Source organism: Platalea leucorodia (genome assembly GCF_965183815.1).
Source record: "Platalea leucorodia genome assembly, chromosome: 3".
In the NCBI taxonomy this organism is placed as follows: domain Eukaryota; kingdom Metazoa; phylum Chordata; class Aves; order Pelecaniformes; family Threskiornithidae; genus Platalea; species Platalea leucorodia.
In genome coordinates this window covers 49,412,160-49,438,371 of record NC_138825.1, presented here as the reverse complement: position 1 = coordinate 49,438,371, position 26,212 = coordinate 49,412,160, and the positions used below count along the sequence as shown (strand labels likewise).

General features: G+C 39.4%; 1 protein-coding gene across 3 annotated transcripts in view; it reads left to right on the top strand.

The window, feature by feature from the left end:
* Positions 1-24,088, top strand: part of AFDN (afadin, adherens junction formation factor) — a 134,676-nt gene extending 110,588 nt beyond the window's left edge. Inside the window, exons 23-33 of one of the 3 annotated variants that reach the window (XM_082307955.1) lie at positions 230-295; positions 454-527; positions 1,059-1,177; positions 2,261-2,434; positions 2,694-2,785; positions 3,225-3,413; positions 6,098-7,120; positions 13,732-13,866; positions 16,068-16,164; positions 20,699-20,783; positions 21,957-24,088. In XM_082307955.1, the coding sequence (XP_082164081.1) occupies positions 230-295; positions 454-527; positions 1,059-1,177; positions 2,261-2,434; positions 2,694-2,785; positions 3,225-3,413; positions 6,098-7,120; positions 13,732-13,866; positions 16,068-16,164; positions 20,699-20,783; positions 21,957-22,101 (2,199 nt within the window). In that variant the 3' untranslated portion in view covers positions 22,102-24,088. Of the gene's footprint in view, positions 1-229; positions 296-453; positions 528-1,058; positions 1,178-2,260; positions 2,435-2,693; positions 2,786-3,224; positions 3,414-6,097; positions 7,121-13,731; positions 13,867-16,067; positions 16,585-20,698; positions 20,784-21,956 lie in introns of all 3 variants that reach the window. The other 2 variants (XM_082307954.1, XM_082307953.1) reach the window with 2 other exon arrangements.
* Positions 24,089-26,212: the final 2,124 nt, after the last annotated feature.

The following is a 26,212-nucleotide window of genomic DNA, read 5'->3' as shown; positions in this document are numbered from 1 at the left end:
TTTGCTTCTAACAAGGCTTGCAGGTTCAGTAGGCCTAATATTAAAATTTTCTTTTGACTTTAAATGAATGTAACTCTTTTCTGTATAATTGTTTTTTTCCAGTCTGGGAGTATATAAAAGTAATGAGAACTTAGAGGTTTACCTGGCCATGTAAAATTATGATTAACACTTGTGGAATGCTTAAGAGATCAAATATAAATGTAATAAATGAATGCCTCTTTCTCTGTAGGGTGCTGGTCAAGATAAACTTGGAATATATGTCAAGTCTGTTGTGAAAGGAGGTGCTGCAGATGTGGTTAGTAATATTCTTAAACACCAGAAGTTCAAAGGTAGAAAGATCCTTTGGAAATGCTTTTAAATCTTTTGTTTACTAGTATGTGTGAATAATTGTTTTAATATAGACCATGTTAGCATTGGTGTATGAATTTTCTTCTCTTTTGAATATGTATTTAGGATGGTCGTCTGGCTGCAGGGGATCAGTTGCTCAGTGTGGATGGTCGAAGTCTGGTGGGCCTGTCCCAGGAAAGGTATGGAATGCTTTCCTTAGGTGTCTTTACATGAAGAAAATGCTAGAGTAATAACTTACTGAAAAGGGCTGAAGCTCATGTTTTTACATGTTAGGCTTTGTCTTGGCTTTTTATAACTGTCTATGAATAGCCATTGTAACAAGTTCAACTGTTCGTGTAGTATTTCCTGTATATGATGCAGGTTGTTTATATAGAAGAGATTGTATTACATGTTTGGGCTTTAGTTTTGAGCAAACTTTATTTAGCTCTAATATATATTAGATATATTTTGGCTTCTGACCTCTAACTGCAGAAACCAGTAATAGTACTTGCCTGTAGGTGTTGTCTGTTTAATAAGCATATCTTCTAGTCATCATCTTCCAATTTTTTTCAAAGTGATTTTAAGTATTAATCAGAAAAGGAGTGTTTTGTCAAACAAAAGATTACTAGAACAAACGTGAGAAATCATGACATACAAACTGATAATAAGGAGAACTAAGTGATACAGTGCCTAATTTTATTTTGTTTTATTTGCTTTGGCTTTTATTGCAGGGCAGCAGAACTTATGACTAGGACAGGTTCTGTAGTAACACTAGAAGTAGCAAAACAAGGAGCAATTTACCATGGTCTGGCAACCCTGCTTAATCAGCCATCCCCAATGATGCAAAGAGGTAAAAATGCTAATATTATTTATGTTGATAACAGCTTTATAAGTCTTAGAATGCAGAAAATGTAATAATTCACAGTAGCTTGCCGGATATTACCAAAATATTAAATCAGAAAAGAAACACAATTGTACAGAAAAGAAGCATTTCCTTTCATATCAAAAGTTCATCTGGTTTTTAATAGTTTGAAATTATGCTAGTCTAATCATTAATAAATGCTTTGCATATGTACCTTTTAAAAAATTAAATTATGCATTTAAACACAGTTCTGGTTTGAAGTAATTTTTATTTTAACAAATGGAATATAATGAATACAAAGAGCCTTAAACTTCCATGGCTTTTTTTTATCCCTTTCATAAAGCTTCTCTCCTCCTCTCGGAATATGACTTCCTTGTAACCAGAGAGTGCAATATAATTACTAAGAGAGAAGTGAGGCCCCTGGAGCATGTCTTGCCATTGATTTGATTTTTTTTTTTTTTTTTTTTTTTAAACTAGAAATATTGAAACAATCTTCTTAAGTTTCTGTGTCTGATCATAAGAAGTTCTTGGATGTTTCTCCAGTGTGATATTTTATCATCCTACTTCAGTGAACTAACAAAAGACATATTTAAGTCTTATGTAAAATAATGTTGTAAAGGAAAAAAATGTTGCAAAAGAAAAAATTCTGTAAAGGGAGACCTTTCCTATATACAGAGTAGTACTGCAGTATAGAAAAGAATGGGTTAAAAGAATAAATCCTTATTATCACAGTTTACAACACCATCCCAGATGCCATATGCCTCTAAGAAGTCAGCAAGAGACTTTTCAGTAAAGCACATTTGGTTTTTCCAAATATTGTGGTACCTTTTCAGAAGCTCTTTTGAGGCATACAAATCAAAGGAATCCTGTATAGTTGATACAAGAGTGGGATTGTGTATTTGAAGAAGTAGAGATTTTGAAGTCTAGCATTTGCTTTACTGGGAACTCATTTTTAATTATAAATGCAAGGTAGCGCTGGTTTGAAAGAGAATATGCTAGACAGTAGTTAATATAAGTGAAAGGGGGAAAATACATATCCAACTGTTACAGTTTCTGACCGCCGTGGCTCAGGTAAACCCCGACCGAAGAGTGAAGGTTTTGAGCTGTATAACAACTCCACTCAAAATGGGTCACCTGAGAGCCCTCAGCTGCCGTGGACGGAGTACAGTGAACCAAAGAAGCTGCCAGGGGATGACAGATTAATGAAGAACAGAGCCGATCATCGCTCCAGTCCCAATGTAGCAAGTAAGTAAGGTTATCCTTCCTTTACGGGTAGATGCCTCCTCTGCTGGTTTTAGAGGCTGTTGAATTCAAAAAGGGGATGATTGTTTTTAAAAATGGATTAAGTTTAAAATGCCAATGTAATAGTAACATTTGGAGTAAGCCTCTTGTTAGAACTTTTTCAAAGGAAAAATCATAGTTATTTTGTGAATACTATTATTTTATTAAGTTATGTAAATTATTATTAAGAGTCATGTAAATGCTTCCTTTAACTTTCCAACAGATCAGCCTCCAAGCCCCGGGGGAAAGAATGCATATGCATCTGGAACTACCACCAAAATAACCTCAGTCTCTACTGGAAATCTTTGTACAGAGGTCAGAAGTGGCAAGCAAAATGCTGGCTGTTAAACTTTCCTTAGCTATCAATAGTCTCAGTGTGCTTGAGTCAAACCAGTGTCTTACTTAACTATTTGAACATCATGCTGGTGCTAGTGAGTGGGTGGGGGTTTTGCTTATTACAGCTAATGAAAGATTGAGACAGCTTTGAGTGGTTTTTATTAAATTTTGTTCATTAAGTTGTCCTTGTGATTTCTTAGGTTTGTACAATATTGCATACTTGTTTTCAGACCATAAAAACATGAGTCATAACCACAATTGCATTTGATACTAGACAACCTCTTTATCTCCTGTTCCAGACAAATAATGCTCTTATGAGCCAAAAGAAAATATTTGGAAAGTGCAGGTTTAGAATAATGTTCTATACAGATCTGTGTGATTAGAAAACTCTACCTTATGTTCTTTGTACATTTTTCAGGAACAGACTCTGCCCCCACGACCTGAAGCTTATCCCATCCCAACACAGACCTATACTAGAGAATATTTCACATTCCCAGCTTCAAAGTCCCAGGATCGAATGGGTCCAGCTCAGAGTCAGTGGCCAAATTATGAGGAAAAACCACAGGTCCAGGCCGAAAGTAATCATTCGATCAATACTACAATGCAGGTGAGAAGTAATTTCTTTCAATATAAGAAAAAAACAGCTTTCTTTCCACTCCCAGGCTGCTGGAGACATTTTTGCAGAACAGTCACCTGTACGATCTCTGAGCTGTTGAGGACAAATTGTACCACAGGGGGGAGAACAACTGTACTTTTGCCAAGATTGGCTTGAGTTCAGAAACGCTACTCTCTCTCTCTTTTTTTTTTTTTTTCCTTTTCTTTTCCCCCTCCCCTCTTTTTCTCCTCCCATCCTCCTTAGAATTTATGTTATCATGTTCTGCAGACCTGTTATCTGGGATGTTTTAATCCCCCATTAGAGGTAGTGGGGTGTAGATGGTAGCAGGGTTTGTCTTGTAAAATGTTCTGTGGTTTTCTGAAAAGCAAACTAAATCTTTCACTCTTCCAAGAAGGTTTACGTGGAAAAATCTCTTTGCCTGTGGGGTGCATTGTTTAAGTGACAAAGTGAAGTATTAAAAATGAAATAAAACAGTACTTCCAGACCTATCCAAGGTCTTCACTGAAACACATTCCCTGCTCTCGGTTAAAAAAAAAAAAGAGGCATAAATAAATTCAAGTTGGATCTGTTATCATCTGTTATCAAAGTGCAGGTGCTTCTTGACCTGAAATTATTTTAGCCCCCCTGTACCTTTATAAATTCAAAAAATAATGTTGTTGTGCTCTTTGTAAATGAGGAATTTACTCAGATCCACTCAGGAAATTAAATGTAGATCTACTAAATCCAGTTACTGGATCATCTTTTTCTCTAATCCACCAGAGACTTAAAAATATAGAGAGAAAACTTTGGCTATTTCCTAATTTGTGATAAAAGCCTTACACCAAGTATGTTTTACTTTTGGAAAAGCAGTGTCATGTAAATTATCTTCAGATTGTGTCATAGAAGCAAAGTAAGGACTGATTATTGATTACTCACACATGTATCGGCAACTTAATTCAGTAAAGTCAATTGAATAAAAGCATAGTGCTTTTTTCTGCCAATATTATAGATATCAAGTCCTAATTATTTCAGCTGTTAAGAAAACAGATGTTATACCCAAAGTAGGATGGTAAGTTTGAAGGCGAATGCTGCAAGTTAAATGACTGTGGCAAATAGCTATGGAAATATTTTGCTGAATTTCCGTGCTTAACTCCTTCATGTTTCGTAATTTCATCTCACCTCATCTTAGCTGCGTAGTTAATGTCTAGGCTCTCTCTGTCAGTGATGGGACAGGGGGAGGGTAGTACCTCCAGAGAATGGTTCCTACCCATTCATCTTAATAGGATGAATTGCTGCCTGGACATGCATCTCTCCCCTGCTTAAGACAAGCTTAAGTGAGTAGCTTAGATGAGGTGGTTAAAACTGGTGAGATGAACCCCCTCTGTTAAAGTTGTTGACAGATACCAAATTTGAACTATGGTCTTAAGGCTGAATGCAGTGCAGAAAAGCATTTTCATAAAGCAAATGGCTAGAAGCTTTAGCTCCTTACAAGCATTGAAAGTGTACACAATTTTCCCCCACCATACAATAGTGCTTTAAGTTGAAAATTAGAGGAAAATAGACTTTCTTAAAAAAAAAAAAAAAAAAAAAAAAAAATCCTTTTAATCTTTACAGTGAGAACTGGGCTTGTAAAAAAAGCTGCCGTAAGCTACTGACTGATGCAAAATGTCTATTTTATGTTCTGAAGGCATTAGCAAACTGTTTGTCTAGGTGCATCTTTACAGCAAATCTAACACAAATAGCTGTGTGTTCAGCTCTGCTGGACTAATAGAGCATAAAAAATACACTTGTTCATCTCAAAGAAGGCATTCTTTAGAGGTCATGGTTAAGGTCATTGATGGAGGAAAAAGAAAAGGAGTTTGCTTTGTTAGTCTTCTCTCAGTTGTTGATAATTGGTACATTATGTGTTCAGTGCTTAGTAGTGCCTAACATTCAAAGTATGAATATTTGCTTCAAGAAAATTATTAACAGATTTGATAAGCCTAATTTATGGTCCAGTATTCCTTTTCAGGAGGTTGTACAGTGCAGTGAGACCCTGAACTTGTATAAAAAAAGGCTTGGTGTTCGACGCACCAAAAAAGCGACAAAAGCGCAGACCAATGCACCCAGGCCCCAAAAGCAGGTAGAATTAGACCTGACTGCCCAGATCCCATGCCTGTGAATGGCACTGCAGTATTCAGAGCTTCCCGCGGGTCATCTCGCCTGCTAACGGAGGAGGGTGGGCAGCGGCTCCCTTGTCTCTCCCTCAGCAGCCTTTCTGTTTGCCTTCCCAATAGGAAAAACGTTCCATCGAGCCAGCTGAAGGCTGAATGGCAGAGCTGGTATGCCGGAGCTGCTGTTCCAAGCTGCCAGGACTCTTGGGCTCAGTTGTGGGGGAGGGGGTGTCAGGGATAGTCCTGAGAAATTGTGTGAGCTAGGGAGGTTTTCAGCTCAAGCTCCATTTTGCGTTCATCCTTCCTGCCAGTCCAGGTTTCCAGGCATTTCAGAGGTTGCAGAGTCTTCCGTGACTTGAACGAGTTAAAAGGAGTGAGAAGAATATTTCATTGTTGGTTTTGGGAAATTTACTGGGCCTGGAAATGCTGAAATTCACTACAAGTAATTACCTTCAGTAATAAGAATGTGGTTTGTGAGCCATTTTCAAATATGTTTTAATATAGACGGACTATGAAATACATGCCTTGTTTAATTTTTTTCAGCGTGTGGCTCGTTCCCAGGAAGAACTCCGAGATAAAGTTTTCCAGCCAGAGAGGAATCGTTTGGAAGTTGTTATACGGAAGGATGTGGAGTACATCGATCGGAAGTCAGACAGTGATCAGTGGATGAATTCATCTGTGGATTCTAGCACATCTAGCCAAGAACACCTGAACCATTCATCCAAACCGGTCTCGCCTGGTTCTTGTTTAACTAAAAGTGGACCTGGCCGTTGGAAGACTCCAGCTGCTAGCCAGCCAACTCCAGTGGCCATTTCCCAGCCCATCAGAACAGATCTTCCCCCTCCACCGCCGCCTCCTCCAGTGCATTATGCAGCTGAATTTGATGAACTACCAATGGATTTGCCTCTGCCTCCCCCTCCTCCTCCAAATCAGGTAGGAGCACAAGCATCTTCCCAGGTAGCTGCTGCTGAGCGTAAAAAAAGAGAAGAGCATCAGAGGTGGTATGAAAAGGAAAAGGCACGTTTGGAAGAAGAACGAGAAAGGAAACGTCGTGAGCAGGAGAGAAAACTGGGCCAAATGCGTTCTCAGCCCCTAATTCCTCCTCAGCCTGTGGTTCCCCCTGTTTCCCTTCAACAAGTGAAAGCAGAAAAACCTTCAACTTTGCAGAGGTCTCAAGAAACAGTCATTCGAGAGCTGCAGCCCCAACAGCAGCCTCGGACTATTGAGCGGAGAGATCTGCAGTACATTACTATCAGCAAGGAAGAACTGTCCTCTAGTGACAGCCTCTCTCCAGATCCCTGGAAACGGGATGCTAAGGAGAAACTGGAGAAGCAGCAACAGATGCACATTGTGGACATGCTGAGTAAAGAGATTCAGGAGCTCCAGAACAAGCCTGATCGTACAGCAGAAGAAAACGACCGCCTGCGCAAACTCATGCTTGAGTGGCAGTTCCAAAAGCGACTTCAAGAATCAAAGCAAAAGGATGAAGATGATGATGAAGAGGAGGATGATGATGTGGATACTATGCTCATCATGCAGCGACTGGAGGCAGAACGAAGAGCAAGGGTAAAAGGGGATAATCCTTTTTAGACAAAAGTATTGTAAATGTGTATCTTGGTGGGTTCTCTAACTTTGTCCGGCTATTCTGGTGGTGTTATAGGGTAAAGGAGGATAAAGGTTTCTTAAAATATCCTGAATTTTAAAATTGCTAACTTACAGTGGCTTCACCAGTTAAGACATGTATTATGAAAGTATCATAGCTACCTATTAGAGAAGCCAAGTTGGCGGTCGAAGTTACTTTTCTGGTTGTGGGGAAAGAAATTCCCTTTGGATAAAGGGATTTTGCCATGTAGCTGGAGTTAGGATTAGAAGGTTAAATATGGCAGGAATTTGCTTACAGGAAGGTAAGCAAAAACCTTGGAAAAGATGAAAGTCTCTAGAAGAATCAGGAACAAAAAACAGTGTGATTCCCACTCCCTACCCCCCCAAATATATTTACCTCTAAGTGTTCTTATTTATAGCCTTGGACCTGAACACAGATTGCATGCTGTTTCCAGGGAACAGTGAACTGAACTGAGGTTGCACTTTGCTGGCCTTCCCTAAGCAGAGGCTGGGGCATAAGGCAGCTGCTACCTCTGCCTTTACCACCACCTCCGCGGTGACCCCAGCAGTGCCGGGGGGAAGCATCAGGCTGAGCCGCGTGGTTTTGGATACAGCTTGTCTGGGGCTCCAGCTCATACGTACCTGAATTGTGCGTGCTGTCCAGTTTCATCAGTATCTGACACGGTTTGCTTACCTTAGCTTCAGTACTGTGAAAGCTCATAATATATCTAATAAGATAATACAGCTGAATAGTATGATGAAATTTTCGTCACTCTGTTGGTGGCTGTTGTCTCTCAGAATCTGTTAAATTTATTGTTACTGGGAAACAATTTCTATAATAAAATTTGTTTTCCTTTTCTGAATAATAGCATGGATACCAAAGTGACATACCAATAGCTATGCTTTGACAGGCTTAAAAACTAGCTCTCTAATATGCTGAATGTCTTCTGTTTATCTTGAAAAATTGACTTAATTCTGTGATAAGCAAGTTTTAATTCTTGAGAAATATTTGCACATACTTATTTTGACATTCAGAAATAGCTATCGGCTTGAGTAGTATTTGAGTTCAGGATTGTTTTGGCAGCTTGATTTCCTAAACTTACTCTTCTCATGTTTACTGCAGTCTGCACTGCTTTCCTTTTTTCTTGTGGCTAACTGTATTACTGTGTAAAACAATAGATACCTCAAACTTGGAAACTGAAGAAAGGAAAAGCTAAATATATCTTTGGCAAACAGGTTGCGTTAAAGCCCAGCATCACTAACATGTAATTTGTAGCACATAGGCAGTTACCTATGGGCATAAAAAATCCATGTAAAACTGCCATTTTAACAAACAGTGTCTTTAAAATTTTACTGTAGCAAGGCTAAAAAAGCCATGTGTCACTAATAGAAAACCAGTTGTACTGCATAACATTGTATCAGTCTTCTCTGCAAGTGCTGGATTTAAAATACTATTTGTGCATAAAGTTCTTCCAGCATTTTGGAACTTTTTGAAACTAAAAGATAACAGTTGTCTTGAACTGAAGTAATGTTTGCATCTGTGGTTACATTTCACTGTCTATACTACTAGAGATGCAATAAGTAGCATCTCTGGAGAAATCCTGAGGTTTTGAATGAGTCAAACCGATACTGATAAAAATTTCGGATTATTTGATTGTTTTCATTTCTGTATTTCAGGATTGTGTCAATTCAGTTCTTCGTTCTAAAGCAGCTGACTTAACAAATAAAAGAAAATGCTTTTGAAATAGCACAAGTCTAACCTATCTTTATTTTCACTGTGCATCTTTCTTTTTTTCCCCTTTCTTACTACCTGCAGCAGACTGCTGTGCCAGCAATCTCTGTTCTAGATTTGGTATGTTTGTTTCTTTCTCTTCAATATCTCTTTCCCATTTCAATTCCTGATGTTATTAATAACCACCCCATGTGCTTTGGATGATGATTTGGCATCTTTGGGTGTTCAGAAATCATTGTGATACAATAAGCAGTAAGTTAACTGTAAGCATGCATTTAAATGTTTCCAGATGTGGTGACTCCTTTCCCTGTGTTTCCTTCCTTTCAGATGTTGTGTTCTGCTTGCAGGCTTGATGTGTTTGTTGTAGCAGTGGTCTGATGTAAAACTGTGTATTTGATGTTTTGTGCAATCGTGTTTATAAAATGTTACTAGGCACTTTGAATGACCAAGCTGTGAGGTACGATTTCCTCCCTTCTCTTCCCCACCCCTGCAGGTTTTAGAAGAGCTCTAGCAACACCATTCCTGAAGCAAAATTGTCCCGAGAGCCTAATAGTACACCATACTGTTTCAGCACATGCTGAAACCCTATTGTTTACAGGTGTTACAATTTTCTCATTAAAGTAAAAATGGGTTGTAAACTCAGAAATTACTTCTGAACTAATACTTCCAAGTAGGTCACATAAACATGCAATTATTATGTTACCATACAATTTCAGTTTCAATTGAGTAATGCCATTCTCTTGCATCTAAAACACGACAGGCTTCCAAATTGCAGCAGTAATTGCTATGACTTCAACTAATTCTGTATTTTACTGCTTTCATTGGAAATGGGTACATGGAAGAAAAGAGTTCCGTAGTCTTCTAGGGAGAAATATATCCCCTTCAAAGTGTATTTCTGTATCATTAGTATACCAATTTGAAAGAAGGGTAATGCTTGCAAGTCCTGTTAGTATAATTAATTTGCGCTGCTGGAGAAAACTGTAAACATCACTGTTAAAAATATGAATTTGGTATTCAGCACTGCTTTATTTTTTAAAGAATCTATTAAAATGCATACTTCAGATAACTTAGCAAGTCTATCGAAGGTGTTCGGTTTTGTATCTGTGTGGTACATTAGTGTTAAGCAGTTGACAGCAGGGAAACAGGTGAAGCGTGTCAGCTTTCTGAATCAATGGACAAGCCAGGAGTTACGGATTTTCAGACTTAGTATCTATCAATATTTTTTCTTATTACTACTCCTATATTTTTTGCTTAAGCCTTGGTCCCCGGAGCTGCGACTGGATAGATAACGTACTTTGCCACTCAGGCTGTAAACTTCTGGATCTTTCTGCGACAGAAGGTTGTGAAGGCAGACAGCATCAGCAGCTTTAAAAATGGATTAGACAAATGCATAGACATCACGCCTGTAAACAGCTACTCAAAGGATTACACAAGGCTGTACCAGCTGACGTCTCTAGTACCATGCTGAATGCTGGGGAGATACTAGAAGAAATGGCCAGGCTCATATACAGCTCTTCTTGCTATGGTCAGAGACAGAATACTGCGCTAGATGGATCCATGGCCTGAATCAGTCCAGGATTTTTGATGCCCATAAATTTAGCTTTAAAAAAGAAAGCAGGCTCATTCTGAAATAGATGATGTTGAACGCTATACCCAACAAATACTTCTTTTTCCTAATTTCGTCATTTTCATACTGTTCACATGACTTTCTGGGCAAAGTTGCATCTATCCTATACCACTTCATGTACTCAAGAAATTTATTTCATAGTTTCTAGAGGGGAAAAAAAAAAAACCACACTTTAGAATGGTCCATGTTTTTTTCTGTATGTCTAACATGAGCATTGGTGAGAGCTGTTCTGCTAATTAAAAGGCTGGTGAAAGGTGAAGTTAATGCATGAATTGTCATCTTGGCTAGTGTTTGTCTTTTTAAATTCCCTGGGCCACTAACAGATCTGACCCAGCTTTAGTTGTCATAAATAAATACGTATAAATTTGAAGTTCTTCTTTAGAACTTCTTTTAAAGCATTCTAAGCAGTGCTTGGAGAAATTAATTTTGTCTGGAATCTGAGACTTCCTGGGTGCCTGCCAGTCCCATGAATATCTTAACGTTTCTGATAAGGAGCTGATGGGCAGATCTGTTACAAGGAGCAACAGTGCAGGTGGCCTTTCTTGCCCTCTTCTAGGTAGGAATAGTGCTGCAAGCATGTGTTGGAGATAGGGGGCCAGAGTGGTGCGGCTGAGCCAACCGTTGGCACTTTCAGTAGGGCTGGGACAAAGCGGGGGCAAAGAATGAGTGCTTTGTGCTTAGCTGCTTCGCTAAGCTTGGAAGAATGCTCTTCTCCATCACTCTGGCAGTAGGGATCGGTTGTTTCTACCTGTTACAATATAAAGATGTGCTGCTTTGGAGAAACCCTGGAAGTACAGTAAATCACATGGAAACATGACTTAAACTAGAGAAAAACTAATTGGGATAGAGAAGTACTGAATCCAATTATTCAACCTGGGAAACTAATAGCCCTCTTACTAGAAATGGGATGTGAAGCTAGCTTTCCTTAGCGTCTTGAAAATTAGGGAATTCGTTCTGAGCTGGGTACTGTTACACGCACTCTCAAACACAAATGCCTTCAAGTGCTCCGGCATGCCTCGCCATCCCGCCGCTCCCTGCCTTGGTCTGGGAATGCTCCAAAGTAGAAACGAGTTACCTAACCATAAAGAAATGAAATGTCGCTCTGTAATAGCTGCTCTATTCCCGCTTGTGCCTTACGTATCATTTTTGGCCCTTTTACTAGGTGTTCTGTTTAGAACAGCCTCTGACCTGGATACAGTTGTCTTTGCAATTATTGTGCTTCAGATGTTGACAACGGTTCCCAGGTGGGCACCCTGCCCAGTTTTCCCTTCTTGCTTTCGTTAAGCTCACAAGAAAATAAAACTTCTCCTTTAATTTAGTTTGAAATATTTTCTTGTTTAAGTGCATTTGAATAGGAATATTTGCTACTAAGCAAAAAGGCATCCATGCCATAACGTGGGATCAGTAACTGCCATGTGCAGAGTTTTTCTCTAAATGCAATTGGGACAGAGTCAAGGAGGTTTCCTGTATTTTTTCACTGTGCAGTTTTTGCCCCTTTTTTTTAAAAAAAAAAAAAAAAAAAAAGGAAATTACTTCTCTTCTATAAACTCTTGAATTACTAGCTGTCTTTCCTTTTGACAGCAATATTATCTCCTTTGCTAAAATAATGTCTTTTTAATAACCAAGACAAGAAGGGGTCTTTAATCCAAGCAGGGAGTGAGTTAACTACTTTATTCCCTGCTCTACCGTATATACTGAGCTTGATCTCTGTCCTTATGTTGTTTTCAGTTAGGAATTACGAAACTTTTAGCCCTAAATAAGGGGAATTTACTGGGAGGTAGCATCCTCTAGTATATATTTGCCAAATTCCTGCCTAAATGAAATGAATTAAGTTTGTTCTTCAGCTTTCATGCTCAAAAAATGGTGGTTTTTAACACTTCAGATTAGAGGTGTTTTCAGCTAGTCTATATTGAAGAAGACAAATGTTTTCAAAATTACCTGTTGTACAAGGTCATAAGATACCCATAACACAAATACTACATGAACAGTGTGGGGAAATAATGACCAGAAAAATAGTGTGTGTGTCCCGTCCCGTGTCCCATCCCCCCCAAAAGTCTGTTTTTAGAATTGATTGGAAAATTGATTAGAAAACCTAATCTACTTTAAAGCACATTTCCTGTTAATTAACTGGGGGGGAGAGATACCTATATGAAGATACTCTTCACAAAGTCTATTAAAACTAAATTTCTCTTACTATATCATTACTGCTTTGTGTCTTAAGGGCCTTTCTCTGTAAGTGAAACTGGATTGTAAAAACAAATCCAGGCGTAGAGAAGTATCCATGTTACATGCAGCTTATAGCAAGATATACCAATCAGTACAAAAGATCTTGGGGGGTGGGGAGAGCAAAAATCACTTTAAAACATGCTGCAGTAATAACACAGCATGTAGTCCAGTTAATTTCTACTTGTGAATATTATTGTGCCAGTGAATATTCCTGTCCGTCGAGGGCTTAGATACTGCTAGCTTTAGAGAATAATGCAAAGTTTGGATTGTTGCTCAGTTTTCTTATCTGTGCAGTGTTTATCGTAAGCATATATAAAATAGTGTTGTCTGTTGGGCATCAGTTGTTCTTGTCAGCTGTTTAATCTCAATAGTCAAAGATTTCTTTGCCTCACTCTCTGCTTTTTTCCAAAACACATCTGTTGCAGATACAGTGGGAGATTTTATTTATCTCCCGGGACTATTTGCAGGCTTGCTGAATGAGCCTGTTGCTTTAAATGGATTGACCCTTTGACTAATGAGTCATGATTTTCCAGTGCTTAAATACTAATCCAAAATGAAAACCCAGTTGGCTGCTGGAGCTGTGGTCTGTTGGTTCCAAGCATTTAATTTCCCTTTACTGTACCTATGAGACTGGTTGCTGAGGCTGTCTGGAACGTGAGTCACCTCAGTCTTCTGCTAGGGGTTCATATATGACTGCTAAAAATGTCTCCCGGTGTGTTTTGTGCTTTTATGTATGTAGTTCTGTGCGTCTCTTCTTTTTCTTTTTGTTTTGTGGTTTTTGTTTTTTTCTCTTTTTTTTCTTTTTTTAGGGATTTTAGGGAAACCAATGTAACAAAGCGAACTCTTAACGGTTGGAAATTATATTGATTTATCTATAGTATAGTATTTTCTACTGAATTAGTTATTTTTAGATGCAAATACTGGGGTTACATTTTTTTTTGACCCATCTTATCTACAAGTGACAAAAAATTGAAGATGCGTCTCTGTTAGTTACAGGATGAAGAACGCCGACGGCAGCAACAGTTGGAAGAAATGCGCAAACGAGAAGCAGAAGACAGGGCCAGGCAGGAGGAAGAGCGCCGACAGCAAGAGGAGGAGCGGACCAGAAGAGAGGCTGAAGAAAAGGTTGTGGTCTTCTGAGTGCTGCAGGGGTTCTTACAGGCGCCTCCTCTTTAGCCTGGCCAGTAACAGCTCAGTGTTGGGTCAGCAGGGGTTAAATACGCTAGCCCTACTGATAACGGTCGTGGCCCAAAGCTTCAGTTTATCCAATATAAAACAAAAAGTAATTAAACAAATATCCCATTTGTGGTGCCCAGAGTTGACTGGTATTGCAGAAATAGTACCGTAGGCTTACCGGCTGAAAGTTTTTAGCAGTGGCAAGGGCTTGCCTTCAGAGCCTTTTCTGAAAGTTACGGCAGAAATCAATTGCCTCCTGGTTTTCCTCAGCCCCCAACACGACTTGCTGACCTTCTTTATTGTAACGGCTGAGTTAGTGGTGTTGGGCTTTGCTGCGTCTCAAGAGACAGCACTTAAATATTTTTGCAATAATTGTTTTATACAGCTACAGAGAGAGAGAGAACAGTGAAGTGGAGATGAGTACTCCATATAGTCTTTCATGTTTGGACTACAGGAAGGAAAGGAATCAGTTTCTAGAAAGGAAGAATAATTTCAGCAGATAAGTCACTATGTAATGAAACCCATTCTAAAATTCAGGCTCATAGGTTCCTTCAGAACATCACACATGAATTTGAGAAGCTTTATTGTTCAAAACTGGAAGACGAAGCACCTCATTTGACTCTTAGCATGTTTGTTAAGACCCTCTTCTTCTTAGAGAAAGAACAGTTCAGATTGAAGACTTGCCTGTAGTAACACTTCAGAATGAAGAAAGAGGAGTAGCTTTTAATGTTGTGAGAAATTTCATCTTGGAAGATTGAGCAAATATATTTAAAAAAAAAAAATTAAATATATTAACTTTGTTAATTTGTTTTGTTAGATTGTTTTCAAGCTTTGTTAGACTGTTTTCCATAAGCAGTGTGAGTTGATGAGTAGAAGAAAACTAAGCTGGGGGTAGCGATAGGTGAGAAGTGAAGAAGGTGTATTTGGACTGAGGAAAGTATTTAAAAATACACTGTAGGAAGTTGGTTTTTTTAAAAACCAAACAAACAAAAAAACAAGGCTTTCTTAATTTCTGGCAATGATGCAGCAAAATGACATTTGGATCACACACTTGGAAGGGTTTTCACTGACAAATCTTGACTGAGACACTCGTACATCTACCAACTCAGAACCATCTGACCACTACAGTGGTTTCAGAGAGTAGTACAAGGAGGTGAGTTTCATGTCTTTGCCCTAGATGAAGAAGATCAGAATTATTTATTATATTTTTAGGATAACTGGCTCACGGTGTTGAGCAGATAAGCAAATGAGGTGGATTGGTTTTAAACACATGGTTTAAAAACAGAAAGGATGGTTGTTCAAAATGTCATGTATTCCCAGCAGAAGTTATACTATACTTAGACAAAGGGTTTTTTTGTAACACATGGTTTCCAAATATACATTTTAATTTGTTATCAAACAAACTACTGAATAGACCCTTGTATTAATTTACAGTGTGGCTTAGACGAGCTGAACAGAATTAAATGCTATTTAGTTTAAAACAGTAAAAATCTTTTAAACTGGAAAAATACATAGAAGATATTTCATGGCCTTTTAAATGGTCAATAGCCTCATACAAATATCATTAGCATAGTTTTTTTTAATTAGTTTTTTAGAATTTTTTTAAAAAAACAGTTATTTGATGTCTGTTTTACAAAAGTTCTTTGTAATTTGATTTCTACATGAAAGTAGTTTTCCTGGTATTTATACTAGAAGCTTTGTTAGGAGCCATCTATTCCGAGGCTCTGCTGATGAATTTACGTTGTATAAGCATGCAGCAAAATTACAAAGTTTCTTTTTTAAGATGGTAGTTAATTTTAGTTATTTCCCCCTCCCACAGATTCTTTACAGCTTTAGTAAATGTGCCCCTTAATAACTGTAGTTACATTTTGAGTAATAAATGCTGGAATCGCCCTTAGTTCACACAGGCAGCTGCCTTAGTTAGCAGAGGCAGTGGTAGATCTGGAAATAATCCTGTGTTACAGGACGACTGCCATTGTTTTATAGTGTTAAATACTCTTTGTATGAGTCCATATAGATGCCCTGCTTATTGCCAGAAAAGGAGACAAAACCAGATGTTTGTAGCTCAGCGATGGAAAACTTAAATCTCTCTCAGATCGAAATGTCTTGTCTTTCTGACCACCGTGTTTGTGTTTCCTCTGGACTTACAGAGGCGACAGGAAGAGGAGTATTACAGTCGCTTAGAGGCTGAAAGGCGCAGGCAGCACGATGAAGCCGAACGACGATTACTGGAACCTGACGAGCCTGGTCTGTACAGACCTCCGCTTCCACGGGAATATGAACTCCCATCCCCAACCCCTTCATCTAACGCTCCTCCTCCCCCACCTCAGCGAAACACCTCTTACCTCAAAACACAGGTCCTCTCCCCTGACACGATTTATACTGCCAAGTTTGTTGCATACAATGATGATGATGAGGAGGAGGAGGATTCCAATCTAGCAGGTCAGGATAAGTACTCCGGCACAAGAAAATCTTATGGTGACCTTCCTCTTGCCACCCTTAAGCCACAGCAGCCCTCCCGCCCGCCTCGCCCAGTTTCAGATGGCCTCTTTCTTTCCAACTCATTCCAGCCATCTCCAGTCAATGCCAACAGTACTACTGCCAAAAAAAGCCAGCCCCAGCCCCCTCCAAACAAACCGAGTTTCATCCATGCCAGCAGCTCTAAAGGTAGACACCGTGAAATCAATCGCCTCTACAGAACTATCCTCATGTTTTCAACTCTGGTGCTGTAGATTGAATCGCTCACTTTGTGATTTATTTTTTTCCCACTTAATCACTTTTCACTATGGTGATCTAACTTAAATCCTGATATTAATATGAATCCTCCAATTTTTAATGGTTTTGATCTCTCAAATTTCCTTGTTCCTTACCCAGACTCTTCAAAAGCAAAAATTCCATCTTTCACACAACGAATCAGAAATTATTTTAACTGTTACTCAACCGATTCAAAGTACTGTTGGTTTTGGCTTTCATCCTGTATCTTTCAGTGATTCGTTTTGTATGACTGACCACTGGTTACTCAGGGCATCTGGAAGCGCACCTTTCTTGAACACAGGAAACCTTTTCTAATGGGTTCATGGACAGAGCTTGTCTTCTGCTTTCATTATTGGTACCAGGGTTCTCTCTTTTAATAGTGTGTGCAAATGGCTTTAAAAATTACCTTGGTAGATGCAGTTCTTAAATATACAAGCACCAAGAGACATATAGGGCATGCAGTTAGTTTCATGCATTAAGCACCATTCCTGTACTTTTGATTTGTACAGTGCCATTTTCTTGCAGAGAGAGACAAAAAATCTTAAATTTCATCTTGGTGCTTTTTGCCTTAATCCTTCCTTCCCCTTCTGCACCCATGTATTTCTTTGTCTCCTCATGTTGTTTCTATTATAACTGCAAGTGGGCAACCATAATGAAGTTTAATTTCAAGTAGAGTTCTAGCTGCTAGTAACTTCAGCACCATATTTTATCTGCAGGCTACTAGTTTAGCTATACTCATGAATTCAAAGCTAATTCAGTCCAAAGTTCCATGCTAAATTTTTTTTAAACAGCTGTCTCTGCAGATCTCTAATAAATTTGCAGTTTATTAATAAAAGATTTTGTCTTTAAATAGCAGCATCTGCCAGTGCTTCCCCTACATTTGTTTTCTTCTTCTGTACTCTTCTGAAGGGAATGGTGGCCAGGATATTCCCCTAGTTCATTCTTTTCACTTGTGCTGGAAGTCAACAAATGCCTGACAACCAACTCCAGCCGATCAAATCATCCTTCTAAAATGCAAAGGGCAGCAAGTCACCTGAGATAGCGAGGGAAAAAGTGCTTATGCTGGCTTCTAGCCCAATGGGTAACTTCTTTACTGGATTCAAGTCTCAATGACAAATATGGAAGCCTACAATATGGTATATCCCTGATCAGCTTTTTGGCCACCTAACAAATTAGGAGAATCACTTTCTTTAATCAGAGGTGTGGTATGCCCTGGTCATAGGAGCATACGAGCCTCAGAATAGGTTCCGTCTATCTGAAGCACTTCCACTCCAGCTGCAGTAGCGTATCAGTCTGAGTTAGGATGTGTGTGAAGCCATACGGGTACGTGATACTCCGAGCTTCCTGTCTGCATCCTTTTCAATTAAGGCTCAAGTCATCGTTTCCCAGCAAGGCATCCTTTCCATTGCAGGGCACATTAGCTTCTGCTGCAGTTGGGCTGCTTCCAGTGCCGAAGAGAAGCTCTGCACAGCAGTGCGTGGTTTTAATATTGCTGAAGGGACAGTAGCTTACCTCAGTTATAATTACTGTCCAACTGAGACAGTTGATGCTTAGCAGTTTCACTGTGTGGGGTCACTACAGCACCCAGGTTGCATAAAAAGGATCCACACTGATAGTCGTTTAAAGGAAAAAAAAACAAACCTGTTTGTTTACCCTGGCGTTGCCTATGAGATCTCGTGATATAGTTAGTAGTCCCTATGGATCCTGCAAGCCCGTCTGTTGCTCTTGTCTGGCTCTGTCAGAGGTTCCAAATCTTAAAGGAAGGTGAGGGAAGGTTTTAACTTTTAAGTGTGGTGTCGCTAGACTGGAGTATAAGCAGACACACCGTACACTACCTGCTATGTGCTACCCTTACAATGCAAATAATTCCATTACGCCTACCTACCATGCGTGTCAGCCCGCTGATAAACCCACAACCAGTGATCCCAAATCATGGTTTTGTATCAGAAGGACTCTAGCTTTTGAGCATCTTATATCACACAGAATTAATGAGTTAAAATAAGATTAAAGAAAGACAGGAATACGTGGAAAAGATTCTTTTTAAGCACTATGACTCTCTATGTTGTCAGCTTGCTTTTAGGAATATTCTGACACAGCAGGCTTCTGACATGACGCTTTAGTACTCTGTACTGAATTTTTGTTCTTTCAAAGGACTTTCTTTTTCTAGCAATTCCTATTTGAAACTGACTATAATAGAGTGTAAAATGTGCCTTCCATCACAGCACATAGGCTTCCAAAGGCCCTTGCTTCCCTTCCTTATTTGGCACTTCGAAGGCTGTACATGTGATGAATTATACCTAACGCTAGAACCATCAGTCACTGGTTGTCACCACCACTCTTCCTGCCTCCCATCATCCACAACCCAGAATGCCATTTCGTATGTAATTGCATTTCCCGATCCTGCTTTCTGTTAATTTTAATGGAAAAATGAATCTCAGGAAAGTGAAATGTTCAGTGGTACTTTTTGTGTGTGCACGTTTGTTTTCCCTGGAAAACAATCAGAAGGACAACCTACAAAGATTTGGTTAGGGTTTTGGTAACCATTAAGAAATATTGTGGTATGATGCTTCGCCTTTAATAACCTAATTCATAAACCATACAACTAATTCTGAATACTCTTATTTCATAATTTTTAAAATAGCCATGAGAACAGGTTAACTTCACCTGATTGCTCAAGCTTCTATGAAGACTGCCTGCGTAACGTACAAAGCCGTTTGCACAAAATGCAGAATTCACTGTGCAGTTTACCATCTCCCATCTCGCTGACTCTGTTACATTACTGTCCTTTACAGCTCTTTTCTGTTCTGAATGTTAACTCTAGTAAACCACGCTTCTGCAAATTTTGCTCTCGTACCTTCTTCCACTGGGTCTCTTAAGACCGTTGGGTCTGTTAACTAACCAAGAAAAAAGCGAACACCCAGATCAAAATCATTAGCCTAAAGCAGGTGGACGTGTGAACCACGGCTTGTGGATCCAGACTTTTCAAAGCAGAGAAGGTAGTGCTTGTATGCATGTAAGACTCACGTCTGAAAGGAAAAAAAATCTTCGTGTGCCTGGCATACCTAGTATGATTTGGTCTGCTACAGATTTTTTGGTGGAAAAAATTTAGCCTACAACACTACAACAACTTCATTTGCTTCTGTGTTCCAGCCTCATAGGTCTCTTCTATTGAATATTTATGAGAAGTTACATATACCAGTGGAAGAAGCAAACATTTCCTTCTGTACCGAAGAAGGTTCACAAGACATAACACGTACAACATTGAGACCATAACTGTCTGAAGACAAATCTGAGTCCTGTGCTGACGCTTATTTTCACTCTTTTCCTGACAGCTATTAAGAGAATGTGGTCTTAAATATAGATTAAATTATTAAACTTTTTGATTGAAAAGAAAAGGTTTTGTCTTGTGGCCTTTAGAAAGAATTAATATAATGTGTAAAACCTGTGTGTTAAATCAACTTAAACTAAAGGTGCAGTGCTGCAAGATACTTGCTTGAAATTTAAATTTAAGGGGGGGAGAGGGCATTTTCTGAGTGATACAGTTTGCTTAATCAGACTAAACAGAGACAAAAATTCTGACTGCTGAATTGCAAAGATGGTATATACTAATCTCAGTTTACTTTTAGCCTCATAAAGAGGGCAGCTGCAGCTAACTTGGTTCCTGTGAAGCTTGTTACAGGATAATGAAGTGTGTTGCTCTTTCCATCAATCTCCTTGAACAGCTTCTAATGTCTGTCTTACAGTAAGCCATAATAAGATAAAGACCATGATTTGATACGCGCCGGGTCATCTAAACAAAATGTGTTCTGACTCAAAGAATAAAAAAATTACAGCTGTTTTGAGGAGGGGTGAAATTTAGTAGTACTGGGTTAAAATATTCTGCAGGTCAGGTGACCCTCTAAATTTATTTCTGAGTCTAGTTTGAGATGATTTCTTGAAAGAAGCACTGCACCTTTTTGAGGAAATACAATATAAAACTTTTGTATTGTAACCGCAGTCCTTCAACTTACTTTTTCTTTTGCATAAGGAATAAATTCATACACTGGATCTACAGGAGCAGCTGTTGGGGCCCATGAAGTGTATCGGGATCCAAGAGACAAAAGGTCTAAAAGGTGACATGCAGGAGTCCGTTAACTTTTATACACCTGACTTGGCTAACTTCTGCAGTATTTTCTGTTGTTGTTGTTGGGGTGGGTTATTTATTATTATCTCTGTGGGCTATTCAACAGTTCTGCAGTTGGCTCTGGAGTATCTTGGGTTACTATAAAATCCAAGGAAGTTCTCCACGAGTCTTAAGGTGATCTGAAGTACTACTTCACAGCAGCAAATTTCAGTGCTACAACTGAGTAAACTCAGTATTGTAAATGAACAACTTCAACTGTTTTAGGTGTATTTATAAATCTGAACAGTACCTCTCAAGTGGGATTCTTACCAAATTTGTAATAAGCATAAATAATATGGGCTGTATCTTATATGTGAGTGGCAAGCCTTACTGTGTACGTACTGAAGATGTGACTGGGCTTGGCTAGGATTCTGTAGAAGCTGTTAGGCCAGTTCCTGCATTTTAAAATGTAATGTTTCAGTGGAGTGTGCAGAGCAGAGACCTCTTGGAGCTAAAAGTGAAACCTCTGCTGATCAAGAAACTGAAATTTATATTAAAGCTTTATTATATGAGAGTTAATCACATACGTAAAGTGTTGTTACAGCTACAGCCAAGAATGATTTGAGATCTTCACTGCAGTGGTCAGAAACATGTAACACAAAAATTGGTTTGCTACAAGGATAAGAGATAAGTGCAAGAGCTTAGGCAATGATGGCACTTGGAAGCTTTGCCAGCATAGAATGAAATACAGAGGTGTTGCAGCCGCTACAGCATACCTCAGTACTAGCAGCTTTGTTTACCGGGACGTAAAAGCTTTGTATTCCAGTGCTTTTCCCTAGACCTGTGCCGGCCCAGAAAGGCCTGCTGGTTTAGCCGTAAGAGCAATGCTGTGCTAATACAGACAGAGCCTTAGTTTACACCTGCACTTCACTTTGAAAACGGGCAAGCAGTTTCATTCATGTTAATGTGCCAGAGATGGCTCATGAGCCATTAATTTGGCTAAGTTATAGCACAGTGTCAGAACTGAAGGTACGTGTGGGGAGCAAAACCTTGCAGGACACTAAACGGAGACTCTTCTGCTGTAGTCAAAAAAGCTACCAGTCAGTGCATGTCGCTAAGAATTACTATATTTAAGGATATTGTAGATAAGAATTATAACAAAGACTTCTTTTTCCCTTTCCAGTCAAGATACAGATTTACCTGGAGCACCAGAAAACTTGACGTTCAGGGAACGCCAACGACTTTTTTCACAGGGTCAGGATGTATCCAATAAAGTAAAAGCTTCTAGGAAATTAATGGAACTGGAAAATGAGTTGAACACAAAGTAAGATTAAAGCACCTTATCAGATGTAATGGAAGATCTCTAAATTGAGGGATTGAGATGGGGGGGCACACTACTAATGAACAGAAAATGAATGTTTTCTGAAAGGAGCGACTTTGATTCCTCTATATCTAAGACTGTTAATTAAGATTTAGAGATGTTGCAGTAGCAAGAAAACTGATTACTTTGCCAGGAGCTTGTGGTTTATACAATGAAAGCACTGTAAAATTTTAAAGATATGAATCACGTGAAGGTAACTTTTTTTTTTTCTTTCTGTTCTGGGGGTTAAGTTCTTGTGCACCAGACCAAGTAGCACTTGTCAAAGATAAGTTCTGTTTCCTGGTGTTTTACAGACACACTTTTGTTTTAGCTGCTGAGCAGAGAGAGTGAGAATAGCTTGAACTGCCTAAACTAAACTGTGCACTAGAAACTAGTATTTTAGGTTGCTTGATAAGAAGCCAATATTTGGGCCACCTTAAATAGGACTTTATACGCAAGTTTGACATACTGTATGGTGTTCATACGATGATCAGCATATCAATACAGATCTTGCCATTACTTAGTACAGGAATAACACACATTCTGTAGGTAGAACCTTGGAATAAAAACATTTCTAGTCCTGTGTATTTGTTGGGTCTAAAATGGTTGCGTAAGAATTCATCTGTAGTTACGGAAAAGTCTGTATGTTGATGCATCCCCACTACATGTGCTTCAGACTTGCAAAAATGTGAAGATAAAACCTTTGGATAATTGTTTTACTAAAAATTACATAAGCAATAGACAGTAGGCTACACTGGTGGCCCTTCATCAGTTAGGACCAAAATGTTAGTAACGTGCTAAAGGCAAGGAGTAATGATTCCAGTTCCAAGGTGAGCAGAACAGATACGTATGTTTTCTGAGAAAGGTGGGTTAGAAGTTGTTAGGCAATTAGGCAAGGAACAGTATTGATAAGTCTGCTATTATCAGTTCAGCAATATCTCTTTTTTTTTTCTTTTCCTTTGGAGAAGTGAACTGGCATATCAGTGTGAGGCCTCAAATACCATACTGCTGGCTGGGAGTGGGAGTGTTAGTGAGGTCGTTGACAGCCGTGGTGCGCTGGCAAGGAACCATCGCAGCTCACGCTGAGGAAGCAGTGCGGGCGAGCAAGCTGGCTTCACTGACATCCTGTTACTGTTGTACTGAAAACCTTTTTGGCAGTTCAAGCTATTTTTTCACACTGTAATAGCCTTATTTAATTTTAAATTGTTAATCTTTTTCCTCCCAGTATTTCATCAGCTATGCGTATGTGGCTGATGATGTTGGGAATAAGGACCTCATCAGAGTTTTTCTCATTGTGTGATGTTAAGACAATATATATTGTGATTCCAAACAAATTTTCTATTTGACAAAGCCCTTTACTGGCTTTAGATGATTTTTTTTTTCCTGTATCATATTGTTCTCTTATAAATATATATTTAGGGAATTGTGCACACTTCCAAATACAAAGGGGTAGACTTTCACTGCCTTAGGAAAGAAATCACTTTTAATAAGAGTTGTATGATAAATAAATGCAAGTTAATGAAAATCGGAGTGTAAATATTTTTTACGTATTTCAGGTTTCTTATTTGAAAGTGTGCTTTTACCGTTTCACCTGTTAAATATGAAGTAGAAGATTAAACTGGTTCAAAGTGTTAATGAAGGATCTGCATGCTTGCTATGTCTGTTAATCAGGAAAAGCAAGCCTCTCCCAATTTATCTTGAGAACACTAGCAGCCTTACAGTGACAAATTTTTCTTAAGGAAAAAAACTTAGGCTGTGGCTGAATTACTGTTGCTGCTAGAATCTGAAAAAGGCTTAGCAAAAAAATACTTATAACCTTCAGTTGAGTGGATTTGGCCGCTATTGGGCATTCGGGTCAAGTGTGAATATGTGTAAAAGTGCTTTTCATATTTGTCTGTGCATTATTATGAAAAACATCAAAACTGCTGTAGTTTCCCATTTCTACTGTATTTCACTTGCAACCTATTTTTAATAAAGTTTGTATTGTATTTAACTTTGCATTAAATGTTTTTTGTACTGTTTGTTATTTGATTCTGCATTCATAACAGCATTACCATAAACCAGAGGGGCTCTTGTTAGTAAGTTTTGCCTTACCTGTCCTTTTAAAATATATTTATAAGCAATGTCAGTGTATCTCATAGTGAATAGATGAAAACCTCAAATTAATTTTACATGGAGAATCAACAAAGGAGGCTGATTCTTATTGATCAGAGAGAATTTCTTGGCCTAATGTTGTTCAATATCTGTAGCGGCGACTTGAAAGAAGTGATTTTGACAGCTTAACCAACAACTTTGGAAGTAGTAAATATTGGTGGGGTCAGTTACGCAGGCTAGTCATACTGTACTTGTATCCTCCTCAAGTGCAAAGTTGTACTTCTAACAGCAAAGAGGAACCTGGAATGCAGCTTCTTTTAGAAAAGTAAATAGTATTGCAACCAGAGTCTGTTGCTTGCTGTGATTGCTGTGGTCAAAAAGGCATTTGATCTGTTTTGAACACAAAGACAGGATAACTTTTTGTTATATCTCTGGGAAAAATCAGTTTGTCTGACCTGGAAGTTTGAGGGGGTGGACTCAAATCCAGTGTGTAGTTTTGAATGAAGGTTGAGTTAAAGGACTTCGGGATGGTGGTGCTCCTCTGTTACCGTTGGGTTGATGGGGTTAGATGACTTCCCTCTCAAAGGGAGGCAGCCGCTTAAGTTCTGCGTGGGGAGGGCGGGGGGGAGCCAGCCCCCAGCGCAGCGCCCTAGGTTATTTTTTGCGCCCTAGGTGCTTTCTGCTGTAGCTGAACGCCCGCTGGAGCCGGGACTGAGAGCAACCTGCCTCTCTTCCAGGTGAGCACCTTAATCGCTCGAGTTGTGGGGTCTGCGCTCTGGAATCTTCGAAATCACTAATGAGGACGTTCTGGATTTTAGTCTGAGAGGTGTGCGTACAGCGGCAGGGAAGAAGCTAAAGGAACGACAGAAAGCCAGGAGTGCTGTGTAGTATGTTGCAAGGACATGACCGCCAGGACCTCAGGGCATGGCTGAGGGGAATCTTTTTGCCATGTTTTGAGTCTGTAGCTTTTGACTGTGAGAACAGACTAAGAAAAAGAACTTTTAATTTTGAATATAGAATGCGTAGTCTAGAAGAAAAGGGCAACAATCCATTGTCCTTCTGCGTGGTGGTCCTTCAGCCTAGGCAAGCGCAAAGAACCGGTACAAGCAGAAAGCAATTTATTTGATGAGACGGACTATAGTTGTCACAACTGTGAACTGTGTCATAGAAACATTAATTTCCAGACTAAAGTAGTCCAGGGGTTGCGGGGGAGGAAATGTGTGATAACGCAACAGCGGTAACGCATTTTCAGTGGGAAAGCAAGTGCTGAGCGACGCCTTGCACGGTGAATTCAGGTCAGGTTTGCGAAGTGAGCACACCAGCGGCTCTTCCTCCCGTTTTGTCAAGTGATATTGCTGTCTCACGTGGTCGGTCAAGGGCTGCGTGGCGCAGAAGGCAAAGCCTCGCGGATTAAAAACTGGGAGTCGGCTGACTTCTTTCCCAGCTACGTAATGGCAGGTAAACTCCTGAAGGAGATCAAAGTGCAACACACCTGCTCGGAGAACCTCCATTTATTCTTAGTAACAGATGGATGTTCAGAACTGACCTACAGTTACCGAAGCAGATGTCTTGCAAAAAAACTGGGCTGAAATATTTACAGCTTCACTGAATAATGTTTTAGGAGACTTAAATGATAGGCTGCGCGCAGTACAGCAGTCTCGAGTTACTGTCTGCTGAGCTTGGTGAATGCGCTGCCATAGAGGCAGCAGAAAACCCGAAGGCATACTGCAGTGAATCTCTCCACGTTCGGCACAAGAGGGACAGCAACCTGCTCTCCTGGTGGTCTTCCCAACTGCTTTCCTACCCGTCTCGTTCCTAGTAACTGCAGTTGGGAATGCTGTAATGGACGACTGGTATCAGAATGCTGAAGCTGGGACCTCGTTAGTCTCATTGGTTCCACTACTGGGGTTAATGTGAAATGCATCAGAGTTATTCCAGACAATGCTTACTTCGCAGTATCCTAAGATTTATAATCCACCACGGTA